Source organism: Lacerta agilis, chromosome 17, assembly GCF_009819535.1.
Source record: "Lacerta agilis isolate rLacAgi1 chromosome 17, rLacAgi1.pri, whole genome shotgun sequence".
In the NCBI taxonomy this organism is placed as follows: Eukaryota; Metazoa; Chordata; class Lepidosauria; order Squamata; family Lacertidae; genus Lacerta; species Lacerta agilis.
In genome coordinates this window covers 14,037,200-14,052,146 of record NC_046328.1, presented here as the reverse complement: position 1 = coordinate 14,052,146, position 14,947 = coordinate 14,037,200, and the positions used below count along the sequence as shown (strand labels likewise).

Sequence of the window (14,947 nt, the reverse complement as noted above, 5' to 3'; positions counted from 1 at the left end):
CCTCCAGCTTGCTCCCCGCCGGCTCTGCCCCAGACCCACTGACTGGGCACACCATGGCGCAGATGGGCGGCCACCCGACGATGGCTGCGCATTTCTTTTCTTTTCTTTCTTTCTTTCTTTCTTTCTTTCTTTCTTTCTTTCTTTCTTTCTTGTGTCCCCATATTCATTGAAATAAATCTGGTAACCTTATTCTAAGAGGCCTTCAACGAGTTTTCCAGCAGAGCAAATGCAACCAACAGTTTCATTCTAGTAGCTGCAAAAGCCAAATAACTCCGCAAAGAAGCCGAGGTCTCCCCCACCACGCCATTGCTTCTCTGCTTGTGGGGGTTGCTGCCAGTCCTGCCAGCTGTATTTCCCACTGGTTTCCATTACTGCAGAGGGAAGTAGCTAGTTGTAATAGGTGGAAAGAGGTCTCCGGTATTCTGTTAGCGTTTTTGGTACATTTATTCAAAAAGGTTTGTGCCTGTCTGGGGTTCAAGCATCAAGCTGGAGTGCCTGTCCACAAGTGGATTATCGTTTTGCTTTCCCCCTGGCAAATTCTCTGTCGCTAAACATAGAGCAGATCAGGGATGACAATACAAAAAACCTCAGGGGCAGAAGACAATGAAATGAAACCAGCCATAGAAGCACATGGGCAGGCGTGCCCGCATAGCTGGTGGATGGGTTGAAAGCTGTCTTCGGGCAGGACGTTTTGCAACAGCTTAAAAATAGCTGTGACTGAACTGAATGAGGCTCCCTGCCAGGAGTCAGTTATGTAAAAATTCTTAGCTGTTTTGTGTGTGTATATATATATGTATTTATGTATGTATACATATAAAACCCAGAAGTTCCCAATAACATTGTCATGTTTAATTGCTTGGCTGTTTTCCTGCTATTTACTGCACAGTTTCCCCAGAGGATACAGATTCTGTTGGGCAGAACATTTACAGCTAACTGACTTGTTTTCCATTCAGGAGCAGCCTGGCAGCTGCCCCAGGAGGGAAGAGCTGCAGGTCAGGGAGAGAGGGGGCCTCAACTTCAGTCCATGGCATCTGCAAATACGAGTGGAGAGACTCCTGCTCAAAATCACTCCCCATTGGGTTACATGATACTGAGCTGGGTGAGCCAAAGGCTTGGCTTGGTACATGGAAGTTTTCTGCCTTCCTTATTGTTTGTACCAGAAAGGGTGGGAGGTGGGAAGAGAGGCAGAGATGAACCCCTTGATGCAGCTGTCCAGATGGGCACTTAGGTAGGTGACTGTGAGGAAGCAGCCTTCAACAAGCAACAGAGTGGGAGGAGATTTGATCTGATCTACAGGGCATAACCCACCCTAGAACAGAGGTTTTCAATCTTTTTCAGTCCATGGCTCCCTTAACCAACTACATTCTTTCTGCGACACCCCTGTGGGGCTCAGGAGCAGAGTTATGTCACTTCTTGCCTGCAGAACTGGCAGCCTCTAACCCTTTTTCAAACACCCTCCCTTGTGGAGTGTTCCCTCAGCTTCCTCTCCTTGGGAGTCCTCCGGGCAGCTGCTGCCGCCATTCCTGGTCTCTGAGCTGCCCTCTCCACCCCTCCAGAGGCACAATTCACCTATGCAGTTTATAGTCAGGCCTGCTGCAAGCCTTTGGAAGGCAGAGACATGAGGACATCAGAGAGGGAGAGAAGTAAAGAGGGGCAGAGGCCAGTGTTGCCTGTGGCACCCGTGACCATCACTCAAGGCACCCTGGTTGAAAACCACTGCCCTAGAAAATGAAATGTTTATTTCAATGGCAGGGGATGATGGGAGTTTTCTACCCCTATTCCTGAGCTATGTGGACCAATGACCTTGCCTGAGACAAGGCAGCTTTTTGAAGTTACTGAAGCAGAGCTCAAATGATATGACCTTCCTTGGGGTATCATTGAGCTCTTTCAGTGTCCTATTCTAAAATGGAGTGAGACTTTAAAGTTTGCCTAAAGAACCGCTGAGGTGCTGCAAAGGTTCTAGAGCAGGGGGGGGCATAATTTTTTCTCTTGGAGGGTGGAACCAACCAGTGATAAAAGGGTTAATGAAAGAGTTAATGAATCCAGATTAAAAACTGGCCTGCTTCAATTTTCACTAGGTCAGAATTTCCAATCTTAAGCATGTCTACTAAAAAGCTTCACTGGGTGTGATGAGGTCAGTGCTTTTTCTGGGGGGGATGCAGGGGTACGCATACTCGTAAACATTTTGTGAAACTTTGTACTTTTGTAAATTTACTGTATTTAATTTTCCCGGTTTGACCTATAAAATGGTGGTTTTCTTGAGTCAAAATGAGAGTACCCCTAAACATTTTTTAAAGAAAAAAAGCACTGGATGAGGTTACTCTCAAGTAGGCATATGGAGGATTTTGCACTGTGTGTGTAGACATACATCCCAACACACCCACACCCACATATATATATGGGGGTGTAAAAAATAAACACACAGCCTGGAAAAAAAGATTTTTTTAAAAACCACACAAATTATTTCTTAATGAATTAAAGTGATGCCACTCTCATTTGTTCTGAAACTACGCTGAAAAAGTGGGAAACACTTTTAAGAAGCCAGATAAAATAAGCAGGAAGTAAGGAACTCTGATGGAAGAACGGGGCAGTTTCAGGTTGCGTGGTTGGGGCTGGGGCTGTGCACTTAAAACAGGGTGGGTGCATGTGTCACCCACTGTGTACCAGAGGGGAGAAAGGGATAGGAGGTTTAACAGCAGAAGCCTCTTAAACCAGCTGTCACCGCAACATGATGGCAGCCAAGGCAGACAACTTTAAAAGGCAGTTAGATAAATTCTAACTGGAGATAAATGGAGGATGAAACTATTGTGATGGCTCGGCTCTGGGCTCTAAAGAACAGCCACTGGGAAAGGCCCCCTCATTATGGACTTCCTGGGAACATCAGGAATTGCTGCAGGAGATTGTCTAATCAAAACATTAATATTATACAATCCCATGCGGGTGTGGGTGTAAACCTCTGAGTTTTGCATGAATCAAGCATTAGCATGAGACCTCCAGGTATAGGGCGGCATATAAATTCAAAAAATAAATAAAAATGACTGTGAACAGTGGAAAGATCTCCCAGGGAAAGAAGTGGAGTTTTAAAAGCAGCATAGAATTTATTCATAGCACCCATGGTATTAAATAGGAAGGGGAGGAAGGAAGTCAGAAATAAAAGTGTGTCAGTTGCATAACAGCGCAAGCTTCTTACAAACTTGGCCACTACTGCACTTGGCGGCAGAAAACAAGCCATTAAAAATTAGAACTGATTTTTAATTTAAAGTGTATGTGTGCGTGTCAGCACAGCATGATGCTCGTCGGGACCAGCCTTTGCTTCCCCAACAACTCGCACGCCTCCCAGCTGTTTTCGACTACAACTCCCATCAGACCCCTCGGCAGCATGAGGACGGGGGGGCCGATGGGAGTTGTAGTCCAAAACAGCTGGAAGGCGCGCGAGTTGTGGCGGAAGCAAAGAAGAGCCTAACCCCAACGGCCCGACCCTAAAAGGCTTCCAGTGGGCGACATGCGGCTGGGCTGGGCTCCGGTCTCTCACAGATCATCCGTCCACAGTATGTTTGCGTGCGGTATGGAGGAGAAGGATTTGAGCGGGGTCGCCTGCTCTGGAATGACAAGGTTTTTGCATCTCACGAGAAGCTTTCGGGCCTCGGGACGGACGTCGCTAGGAAACGGCCGGAAGCTGCCGCTCTAGGAGTTACCTTTTCCCCATACTCGCTATCTCTGGGAGGAGGAGCGGCGGGGCTCTCTCCGCGCCTGCGCAACGACCAAATGCGGCAGGTGGGTAAAAATAAAAAATTTGAAGCTCGGGAGCCCAGCCCCTTTTGACGCCCGGCGTCTCCCTCGCGCCCTTCCTTCCCTTCCGCGCCTGCGCGTCGGGCGTGGCTTCGGGCGCCCCTTTCCCTCCCGCTCCGGCCTGGGCGGCCATTTTGGCGCTGCGCTCTGGCGGACGGAGGATCCGAGAGCGGCTGAGGCGAGCTTGGCGGGCAGGGCCTTGAAAGAGCCGGCCGCTCCTCCCGAGGGGCGAAGGGCGAGCGGGATGCGCCGCCTGAGCTGAGCAGGAGGAGCAGGAGGCCCGCCGCAGCCTCGCCCCTCTGCCAGCCTTCGCTTCCCCCGGCCCCGCGGCCTTCCTTCCTTCCCTCCCTCGCCATGTCTTCGTCGTCCTCGTCGGTGGCGTCGGCAGCGCGCTTCGACCCGTCGGACCGCTCGTCGTGGTACGCGGGCCCGCTGTCACGGCAGGAGGCCCAGGGGCGCCTGCAGGGGCAGCGCCACGGGACCTTCCTGGTGCGGGACTCGGCCACCTGCCCCGGCGACTACGTCCTGTCCGTCTCGGAGAACTCGCGCGTCTCTCACTACATCATCAACTCGCTGCCCGGGAGGCGCTTCAAGATCGGCGACCAGGAGTTCGAGCACCTGCCGGCTCTCCTCGACTTCTACAAGATCCACTACCTGGACACCACCACCCTCATCGAGCCCGCGCCCAGGTCAGGAAGGAGGCACGGAGGCTCCTCGCATGCATACACCCCCCACAGCCAGCCACTGGCATCCCGAGGCAGCAGCAGGAGCTCTCCTGAAGCCCCGCCAGGTGCCACGACTAAGTGGCCCATGATGGCCTTTGGGGTGCTTGCTCTCCTCCTTGTGCCACAGTACAGGGCTAGCTCAGGGCTACTGCAGCTCCTGCGTCTGTAGGAGGTCACAGGGTGGCCATGGGGAATCTGTATATGTGTGCATGCAAAAAGGCCCATGGAGCCACCTCTGATAGGCGCATATGTCTTCATCTTCTCATGCTGCTGAGATGCGGCAGGTGTTTCCCCAGATGTTCCTACTCCATGTGAGGGCTGTTGTATCCCTTAATCTCATACTGGATGTGGGCATCCCAAATTGATGGGTATGGCTGTCAACTTGCTTTTCTCTCTACTTGTGAGAAGAGGAAACATGTGCGGTTGCCTTGTGCACGTGTCACAATTTACACTTGGATGTTCTGAAAAACAAGTTAAACAACCTTGAAGTTATAAGTAAATAAATAATATTTTTTCACCCTGCCTTGTCATCAAACCTGCCCCCCCCCCATATCATTGCCCATTGCTTTCCTTGCCCACCATTGCCCTGGTCACATCAGGAAGTGCAGCTGCGGGGTGCTACTCCTGTCTTCAGTCATGCTGCATTTCACAGCTTCCCCTCACTTTAACTAGGTTGTAGCTAGCCATGCCCCTCTTCACAATCTGTGAACTATTCTGGTTGCTGGAAACCTTAAGCATTTGGAATCTGTTTCCTGATTTGGGTAACGGCACCTCATCATAACGTATGAAATTTCTTCTCGCTTCTGCTTGTCTCTCCAAATAGGGAGATGACAAGTTCTCATAAAATGTTACATGAGGTGGCTTAGTGGTCAGGTAAGGAAGAAGCCAACCAGCAGGATAGGACATCTTCTGGATTTGGCAAGACAATTGGTTGAATGACGTAGACATGGGTGCTTCAAAACCAAACAGCCTGTATTTTATGAAAGTAGCTGTTCCCTAAAGCTGTGTTACACTTCTAAATAGCTGTTCTGTTGGTAGAAAGGGGCATAGCTGTGCACTGCCCTGTCACTTCTGAGATTATTGTTTCCATCCGTACCCCCCCCCCCCCCCGCAAAAAAACGGACACTGAGCTCTAGCCTCTCCTGCTTCAGTAGTAGTTGCTGCTGTGTTCAACAGGGCCAATGAATATGATTCACGTATGTTTTCCCCCCAGGGAGACTTCTATTGAGTATGACTTGTACACTAGCCACAAAGAATTCCCTCAAACATTTCAACCCTAATTTAAGAGATCAGATATCTGCTACTAACCCTCCTGTCTTCTTTAGGTATCCAGCTGCACTGATGGGATCTGGATCAGCCCCCATCATGACTGCTGCGGAAGATAACGTGGAATACGTCCGGACTCTTTATGACTTTGCTGGAAACGATGCAGAGGATCTGCCATTTAAAAAGGGGGAGATCCTGGTCATTGTAGAGAAGCCTGAAGAACAGTGGTGGAGTGCCAGAAACAAAGATGGCCGTGTTGGGATGATTCCTGTTCCTTATGTCGAGAAGCTTGTCAGATCTTCCCCACACGGAAACAGGAACAGGAATTCCAACAGCTACGGGATTCCTGAGCCTGCCCATGCTTATGCTCAGCCTCAGACGGCCAGCCCTCTTCCCAACATAGCCAATACGCCTGGGGCAGTCATCACTCCCCTTCCATCCACACAGAATGGACCAGTCTTTGCCAAAGCGATTCAAAAGAGAGTTCCATGTGCTTACGACAAGACTGCCTTGGCGCTAGAGGTAAGCTTTTCAGTTGGCTGGACGTGAGGCTTGGCTATCCTATCTAAAGGGAGTGTCTGCAGTCTTTCCATTATGGGGGTTTTATGCTATTTTTGCATTCGCGTATAGTTGCATATGGGCCTGTGACCAGGAGGGTGCCTGCTTTCCATGTTGACTCTGGCATCTCCAGAATTCAGCTTCAGGAATCTTGGCTAGCAGGTGCCAGGGAGGGTTCACAGGGCTGCAACCCTAGGTCAAACATTGGATTGGCAGTGGGGAGAAAGCAGCCTCACACGTCATTATCGCATCATCATTATTTTTATATCCTGCCCATCTGGCTGGGTATCCCCAGCAACACTGAACAGCTCTCAACAGAATATTGAAAACACGATAAAACATCAAACATTAAAAACTTCCCTAAACAGGGCTGCCTTCAGATGTCTTCTAAAAGTCAGATAGTTGTTTATTTCCTTGACATCTGATCAGAGGGCATTCCACAGGTGGGCACCACCACCGAGAAGGCCCTCTGCCTGGTTCCCTGTAACTTCGCTTCTCACAGGGAGGGAACCGCCAGAAGGCCCTCGGAGCTGGACCTCCATGTCCAGGCTGAATGATGGGGATGGAGACACACCTTCAGGTATACAGGGCTGAGGCCATTTAGGGCTTTAAAGGTCAGCAAACACTTTGAATTGTGCTCAGAAACCTACTAGGAGCCAGTGAAGATCCTTTAGGACCGGTGTTATATGGTCCCAGCAGCCACTTCTAGTCACCAGTCTAGCAGCCACATTCTGGATTAGTTGTAGTTTCCAAGTCTGGTGTAGTGTCCTGGTTAAGTTCACTCCCTACAAATCCTGGCCTAAAACAGAGCCAGCCACTTTGGTCACTTGAGTGAAATGCAGTAGGAAACAAGTCGTGGCTGCTCATGAGTCTGGGTTGTTGCTGGTACTGTAGTTTGTTGCAGAAATCAGCCTTGGCTGCAGGTCTGCCCACCTCATCTGCTGCTCAGTTTTGGTCAGTGAAATTCATGTGTGTGTATTCACAGGTGGGGTGTCCTAAAGGACCTTGTCTAGTCTAGCTCTCTGTTCCATACAGGAAATTCAGAACACATGGTTGCCCAGCCTCTGCTCAAAGCCTCCCCATCAGGTAGAGCTCAGCATCACCACTCCTCTCTGTCATTGACTGCATTACTGAATTACTCTCACTGTTAAGAAGTTCCTCCTCATGTTCAACTAAAATCCAGCTTTCTGTGACTTAAAGTCCATTAGATCTCGTCCTTCCCTACAGCCTCACCAAGCTCAGGTTTCAGCAGTCCCTTCAGCCTTTCCTCATAGGACTTGCCCGGCATCCCCCTGACTATCTTTACTGACCTTCTGAATCTCTTCCAGTTTCTCTTGGCAGCCGCCTTACACTGCAGCAGCCACAGTTTGAGGATGAGTTCTGACTAGTCCAGAATCAAAGGAGAACTGCTATTAACCAGCCCATAGTAATAAACCTTACTGCACGTAGCCTTTGCAAACTTCCCATCAGTTCATACCACAGACTAATAGTTAAAATAATAAAATGTACATTGATACCGTACATTAAAATATGTCGTCAATAAAATCCATATCCACCATATTTACTGCACATAAAACTTGGTTCAGTTCTTTAACAAAGTTCATTTAAAAAGTGTGCATGTAATTTCTCGGCATCTAGGGCAAATAACAGTGCAATATATAAGTAACAGGAAATTGGTCTATAATGGCATTTCTTGAAGGGTTGTACTCAGATACAGTAAAATAATAAATAGTGAGATATATCTTCTGTAGACTTAAACTGTTTCTGAATTTGTATTTTTAAGTTCCTCTAACTCAGTGTTTTTCAACCTTTTTTGGGCAAAGGCACACTTGTTTCATGAAAAAAATCACGAGGCACACCACCATTAGAAAATGTTAAAAAATTTAACTCTGTGCCTATATTGACTATATATAAAGTAATTCTCTTGAATTTTTCAATTTTTCCCACGGCACACCGGGCAACATCTCGCGGCACACTAGTGTGCCGCGGAACAGTGGTTGAAAAACACTGCTCTAACTTGCCCTGGACAGTGAAGGACAGATAAGAAATCAAAAGAATAAGAATAGTTTAATGTATTGGTCACTTTCCTCAAAGAGTCCCAAACTGACTGACAGAAATAAGTAGGTTGCTGAGATGTTTGCTTAATGCTTTTGCGAAGACAGTAAAGATGGTCAGCAGTTTTATCTTAAGCACACATCTCGGAAGATGAAGCTGTTGCCCATCTTTACTGTCAGTGCAAAATGTGAGCACATCAAATGGTCAGTGGCAGATTTCAACTACGTATATAAGATTTTTGCAGTGAAGCAATACAACCTTTCACTTTAGTTATAGCAGTGGCTTCTAAAGCTTCTCCTGGCCTTACTGCAATTATATTGTGGGGAAAACAATGAAACTTGTAATCCTTTTAAGTAGAGCAAAATATGCCTAGATTGCAGCACCTCCAAGGAGTTCTTGACTTCTCTCTGATCTCAGAGTCACTTAATGACTGTTTCCTGCCTGCCTTGTGGAGGAAACTGAGCCTGGACCTTTTGCAAGAGACTCATTACTAGGTTTTGAAATAGTTTATTTTATTTTCATTTCAAACTTGCTAGCTAAGTGTTCAGAATTGGCTCCGTTTTCTGTCCATTTCATTGATTGTGCAGGTGCCCTTTTCTTCCTCCCTTGGTTTTCCCCTCCAGTGCTTTCCTTCTCTCCCTCGTTTCCCTTCTTCTCCCCCCTCAAAAAAAATGTTTTACAAATAATGGAAATATGATATTTTAAATTATGGTAGGGGGAACTATAGTGAACCCACCCACCCACCCCACCCAGTGAGGCTGGACTAAAACTCATCATCCTTACCCTTTGCCATGTTAAGTGGGGTGGGGGCTGATGGGAGTTGGAGTCCGACAGCAGCTGGAGGCTACCCACAGATGCTGGCCAGCACTGTTAAACTCAACTTCTTTGGCACATTTTCATTTCATGTCATCCTTATCTGTGAGTTCTTCAGAAAGTGTGTTGTTCCTCTTTAGCTGTGGCCATTGTGGCCATGGACTGTTAACATCCAAGTGTTTAAGTGGGTTGCTTAACTTAAATGTGGAAATACTTTGCTGCGGCTGATAGCTGCTAAGTGATGACTTCAGCCTTGTAAGGATTTGGGGCTGGTATTTCCTTGTTGGTGGTTTCCATCTGCTTGTTGCTAATTTCCGGGGTAAAACCTGCGAGGACAAAGGAGGATTAAGTGACTTGGGGCAGAATCCAGCCAGACCTTCTTGGCAAGGTCCACTGGAATGAATGGGGCATAAGCATTAGTTGTGGGGCTTGTGCTGACTGACACTTGTGGCTTGAACAGTATTGGAACTTAGCTGCAGGCTTAGCAGTGAGTCAGAGGAAATTATGCGCCTGAGGTGCCTCTTTTCCTTTTTTATCCCTGTGTCTCTCAGCTCAAAGGAGGAGCATGGCAGGCGTGAGTAAGCTTGTAGTGACTTGCCCGTTCCAAAGTCTCTATAGTCTACATGGTCTGGGGCACGTGATACAAGATTTCCCTAAAATACATCCAGGCTTCCTCATTTGGAGGGGCCAACCCGCTTCCCAAATGCCGGTGTCCACCCCAGTTTCTGTCTTCCAAATAGAAGTGAAGTGACAACCTGTTTTCTTGACATTGAAATAATTCATTATGACTCTCTTTCCCAAACCTCACGGGACCCACCTTATTTAAATATCTGAAAGGTCACTCAGGCAGTTCCAATTAAAGGAAATTATTAGTCTTTCAGCACAAACACATCTGACCATAATGCCAACACAGTGCTCAGCAGAGAAGCAGAGTTGTAATAATGCCAGTTTTGTTTAGGAGGAGGATGCCCGGTGGCCACTTGGCCATAGCTGGCCTTCTGCTGGCTCTGAGGTTCTCAACCTGTGAGGAGGAATCTTTCTGATACGGCTTTGGGCTTGCCACTCTGTTTTCCCCTTTGGGAGGAGGTGGACAGAAAGGAAGCATCACATGAGAGCTCTGATGTCTCACAAATGCAGCAGAGCTTCTCCTCGTGGCTCACTTTTGACATCCATGTTCTCAAGGGGGCTTTGTCAGCTGCCTCAAGAAGCCCAAGGTCGGTCTGTCTTTTGACTTGGTTGTGTTGCTCACTACCTAGGACCAGGTACATTTCTTTACATAAGGGAGCAAGTAAAAATGTGGACCTTCTGCCATCTCATTCTTTTGTGCATGCCTTGAGACCATTCCTGCTGCATCCTGATAGTCACTGTTTATTTATTTAAAATATTTATAGCTCAGCCCTCATCTTCTAGCAAGCAGTGGCAAACCTTTAAGCAAGAGCAATGCATGCAGTGTTGGTTATTGCTGCTGCTGCTGTTGCGGCCACAACCTTTGAGCAGCTCTTGGGTGCTTGGTTGAGCCTTCTCTGTGGCAGCATCCAAGCCAGGGGTAGGCAACCTAAGGCCCATGGGCCACAAGCAGCCCACAGGGGTTGTTTAACCGGCTCATGAGCTGCCCCCGAATTGAGCCTCCCGCTCTCTCGGCGAGTCCACGCGCAGATGCCGGAAATTGCGGGTGCACGCGCGATCCAGCCCACGGAGGGATCTCCGCTGGAGTGAACTGCCTTGCCGACCCCTGATCTAAGCTGTGGAATTGCCTCCCTGCTGATATGCCTCTACTTCTTTATCCTAGCCTTTGATACAGGAAATACCCACCTATTCTTCTGATTGTAAACTGTTTTAACTGATTTTAATACTGCATTTTTGCTTTGTTGTAACCCGCCCTGGGACCTGATGGCAAAGAGGTCCAATTAATAAGAACAAGGTGTAATAATAAGTGGTGGTAGTAATTATCAATGTAGTCATTTGTACACCTTTCCTACTGAAGTCTGCCCATTGCTGCTTGTCATGGAAATTATTAAACATATATTTAGCCTACACTTTAAGGCGTCTGCCTTCCTATCCCAAGGCAGATTGCAATGTGTCAGTTATTCTACAATATTAAAATTCCAACATTTAAAAATAAACTGATCAAAAATAAACTGATCAATAAAGAAACATTGTTAAAAAAATAAAAATAAAAATAAACTGATCAGTGATAAAACCACCCGAATGTAGATCAGAATAACAAATTCTTCAGGGCTTTCCTGAAGGCTAATGGAGGGGGGCACTACATATTTCCTTGAGGTGTGTGTTCCAGAAATATGGGGTGGTGGGAACCTGTGAACTGGTGAGCCAGGTCTTGGTTGCTGATTTCTACCTGAGTACAGGCTGTTCTGTATCCTGCCCCTCTGTTGAAATTGAATTCCCAAGCACTGCCAAACTTTATGGTGTCTATAATTATGGCTTTGTGATCCAAGTTGAAAGTTTGCAGAAGATGCCATCCAGGCAGAGGCTGCCCCGTCCTTTCCTGCCTCCTGCCTAGTTCAGCTTCCCCCCTCCTGCACATCACGGATTTCTGCTTTCTGCTCTGGGATCGAGTTTTATTTTGTCTTAAGAAGTTCCTAGTATTATTATGTGTCCTACTTTTGTCTGATCTTTTTTAATTATTGCAAGCTACTCTGGGTGTGTAAAAAGTTATAAAATGAAGTAGCTCAGAGACTCCCAAGAGGGGCTTCTTTTCTTTCAGTTTTGGCCTTAAATTAACTATGTTAATGACCAAAATCAAAACCTTGTTATACTAACCACTCAATATTCTCAGTGGAGAGGGTACATTAAGTAGTATGTTTAAACGTTGAATGTGTAAGTTTTATGTGTAGGGTCAGTGGATAAAACAAACAGCATTCCATGTACTGCTGGATAAGTGTTAAATAGCTCTTGTATTTGTTTAAAAAAACAATTTAAAATTGTTAAAATTAAAATAAAGTGCAAACATTCTGAAATGGCATCTAATGCTCCTGCCAGCCATTATAACCCTTCGACCCACTAATACTTTTAGGTCATCCAGAAGAACAAGCACTCCTCTCAACTTATAATTGCCCCAATCTTCATAACAGAGTAAAAGAAAGAACTGGCATTATAGGAAACCTACACAGATTTTCTTGGGATTGCAGCTGGGCCTGTTTAAACTCCTTACTCAGCTTCACTTGGCAATTTGAGGGCAGCCACTGCAGGAAACAGGTGGGCTCTTGTTTTGGTCCAGCGTAGCTTTTCTCACTTGGTTGCTGTGGGAAGAAGGTGCTGCTTCTTAGTTGCTGTTAGTTTAAGAGTTGTAGGTTTTCACCTCTATGAAATGCCTCCTCATGTCTTGTGCTATTTTACCTTATGTTAATTTTACCCTTTCAATGGTTTCTGGACCTTCCTTCCCCAAAGAAGAAACAGAACTGGGGCTTTTAGTGTCATTCATATCTCATTTTCTCAAATGACATTGGGGTGCTTTTTTCCAAGCCTGGGGGCTGGACTGGACTGGAGGGGGGGGGGAACAGGCCAGTTTCCACGGGCTGCTCTTCCCAGGGTGGCTTTTGTGACCACCAGCCACTGCCACCTTGTAGCAGGCCATGAATGATACTTCCTGTGGTTAAGCTTCATTTTTCTCAGAACCAAGAAACCTCAGAAATGTTCTCTGAGGTATAGTACCTGTACATTGAAATAATTTGACTGTTTCCAGCCATGTCCTAAGGTGTTCCCCTCCCCCTTTCAACTTTGCAGGTTGGTGACATCGTGAAGGTCACAAGGATGAATATCAATGGTCAATGGGAAGGAGAAGTTCATGGTAGAAAAGGGCTCTTTCCTTTCACACACGTCAAAATAATTGACCCTCAGAATCCTGATGAAAACGAATGATTCCTGTTGGCCCATTTCTCTGTTGCTGCTTCATTTTCCTGGCTATCATGAGCATCATCGGAAGTGCAATGATGACTGTTAATGGCGCCTTGTAAGCATTGTCCATTTTTTCCAGCTTGCTGCAATTTGACAGCCCTGTAGTATCTGTTTGGAATGCATACAGCTGAAGTTGCTTGTGGGCCCTCGTGCAGCAATGACGTCATCCAAAACTTAAAAGTATCACCTGGAAGGATCTTGGACCTTAAGCTCCAGAAGATTGGTGATGTCACCCAGGCAGAAGAACAGGGGGTGGAACTTCAGCTGACCTGGCCAAGGTTTCTGTCCATGGGCAACATTCTACTCAGGAGGAGAATTCTAAGCAACTTTGTCCAGAACCTAATTTTATTTTTCCTTCCAGGGCAGGGAACACTTGATTTGAGAGGAAATAATCTGTTTAAGCAGTTAGAATAATAGTGTCTTTAGGCTATAATTGATGCTTGTGTATTATTAGCAAGACAGTTCTGTGAGTTTGTCGTTGACCTAGAAACAAGTTTTGGGATGGCAGCAAAATGTCATTTTAAGGAATTGCATTGAGCAGGTTCTTCTATTTATAACCGTGACACATAACTGGTCTGTTTTGCCATACACTTGTCTAAAATTTTGCTGTTTTGTTTGCAGAACCATGGCAGTTGTTTTTTTTTAAGCTGAATCTGACAGTCACTAGACGCAAGATTTTAAAAGATAGTCTTTCACAAGCTTGGTTGAAATTGGCACTTTCTGCCTCTTTTAAAAAGCAAAACCACCAACCATTGATAATCTCCAACGGGAATATAGACGTAATGAAAAGTTTTTGCCATTTAAACCTTTTAACTCTCCTGTGCCCTTCTGTACAAATGTCTCTGTTAGATTCTAACTATCATAACGAGGAATGGTAAACGCAGAAACTTGAATGTGGGTTTTGTCTTGAAGAACTGACTCCCTAGATTATTATTTTTAAAAGTTTAGTTGGCACGTGTTGTCTCTTGAGGATTTTGGACTTCTGAGGAGCCTCATGTTCAAGTCAGTATTAAAGTGCCTTAATTTGGGATGAAAGTTGCTGAGGGGGATGCCATTTCAGCTTTGAGGTCTGCAGAGAAGCAGTTCAGTTCACTGATCCTTAAAACCCTGTAGTGACTGTTGATGGTCTGAAGCAGCACGATTTTACTGCCAAACATACTGTGAATTAGGCTAGCCTTGATACTCCCAGAATGCATTTTCCCACCTTAGGTGCTAAGACCCTCCGTGATGGACGGCAGCACAGCTGTCCTAGAGAATAGCCAGGCAGGTGCCCCTCTTGATCTGTCTTGAGTTACGGTGGAGTAGTACTACTGAGCTTTGTGTTTAGGAATATTTAAGCTGCAATAAATGTCAGTCTGCCATAATAAGATAATCCTACTACATAGAGGCCCTCACTCTCCTGAGCTGTCCTTAAATGACAGCTTATAGATATAGACTGTGTGCAACTTCTGCCTTGAAAAGCTGCAGAAGCAGCACTGTGTGTGTGTGTGTGTGTGTGTGCATGATGGGATGCTTTTTATTTACCCTGCTCTCAGCAGGTGTCTGATGTTGGAGCCAAGGAGCTGTTGCTTCCTTGACTCGATCTTCAGACTCTATGCTGCCTGGTAAACTAATGTTAGGATTGCAAATAAGAATCTCTGTACATGAGTGTCTGTTTTTAACCAGGACCACAAGCAAGACTAGCTGCTGGCTTCTGAGGCAGGTGAGAGCTTTTCAGTCCACCTGAAGCCAAAGAGTGGCTTCTGTCATGGCTAACGAGTGCAGCTCAAGTGTAGCACACTAAGTTGATTTTGATGGTAAAACTTGCATCAGAATGTTTGCTATTT

General features: G+C 46.4%; 1 protein-coding gene across 1 annotated transcript; it reads left to right on the top strand.

Annotated features, from left to right (window-relative positions):
• The first annotated feature begins 3,972 nt into the window (after positions 1–3,972).
• CRKL (CRK like proto-oncogene, adaptor protein) lies at positions 3,973–14,493 on the top strand. Its single transcript, XM_033174225.1, has 3 exons — positions 3,973–4,478; positions 5,840–6,302; positions 12,951–14,493. Exons 1-3 carry the CDS (start codon positions 4,144–4,146, stop codon positions 13,083–13,085), a joined length of 933 nt encoding a protein of 310 aa, XP_033030116.1. The 5' UTR covers positions 3,973–4,143; the 3' UTR covers positions 13,086–14,493.
• The last annotated feature ends 454 nt before the right edge of the window (positions 14,494–14,947 follow it).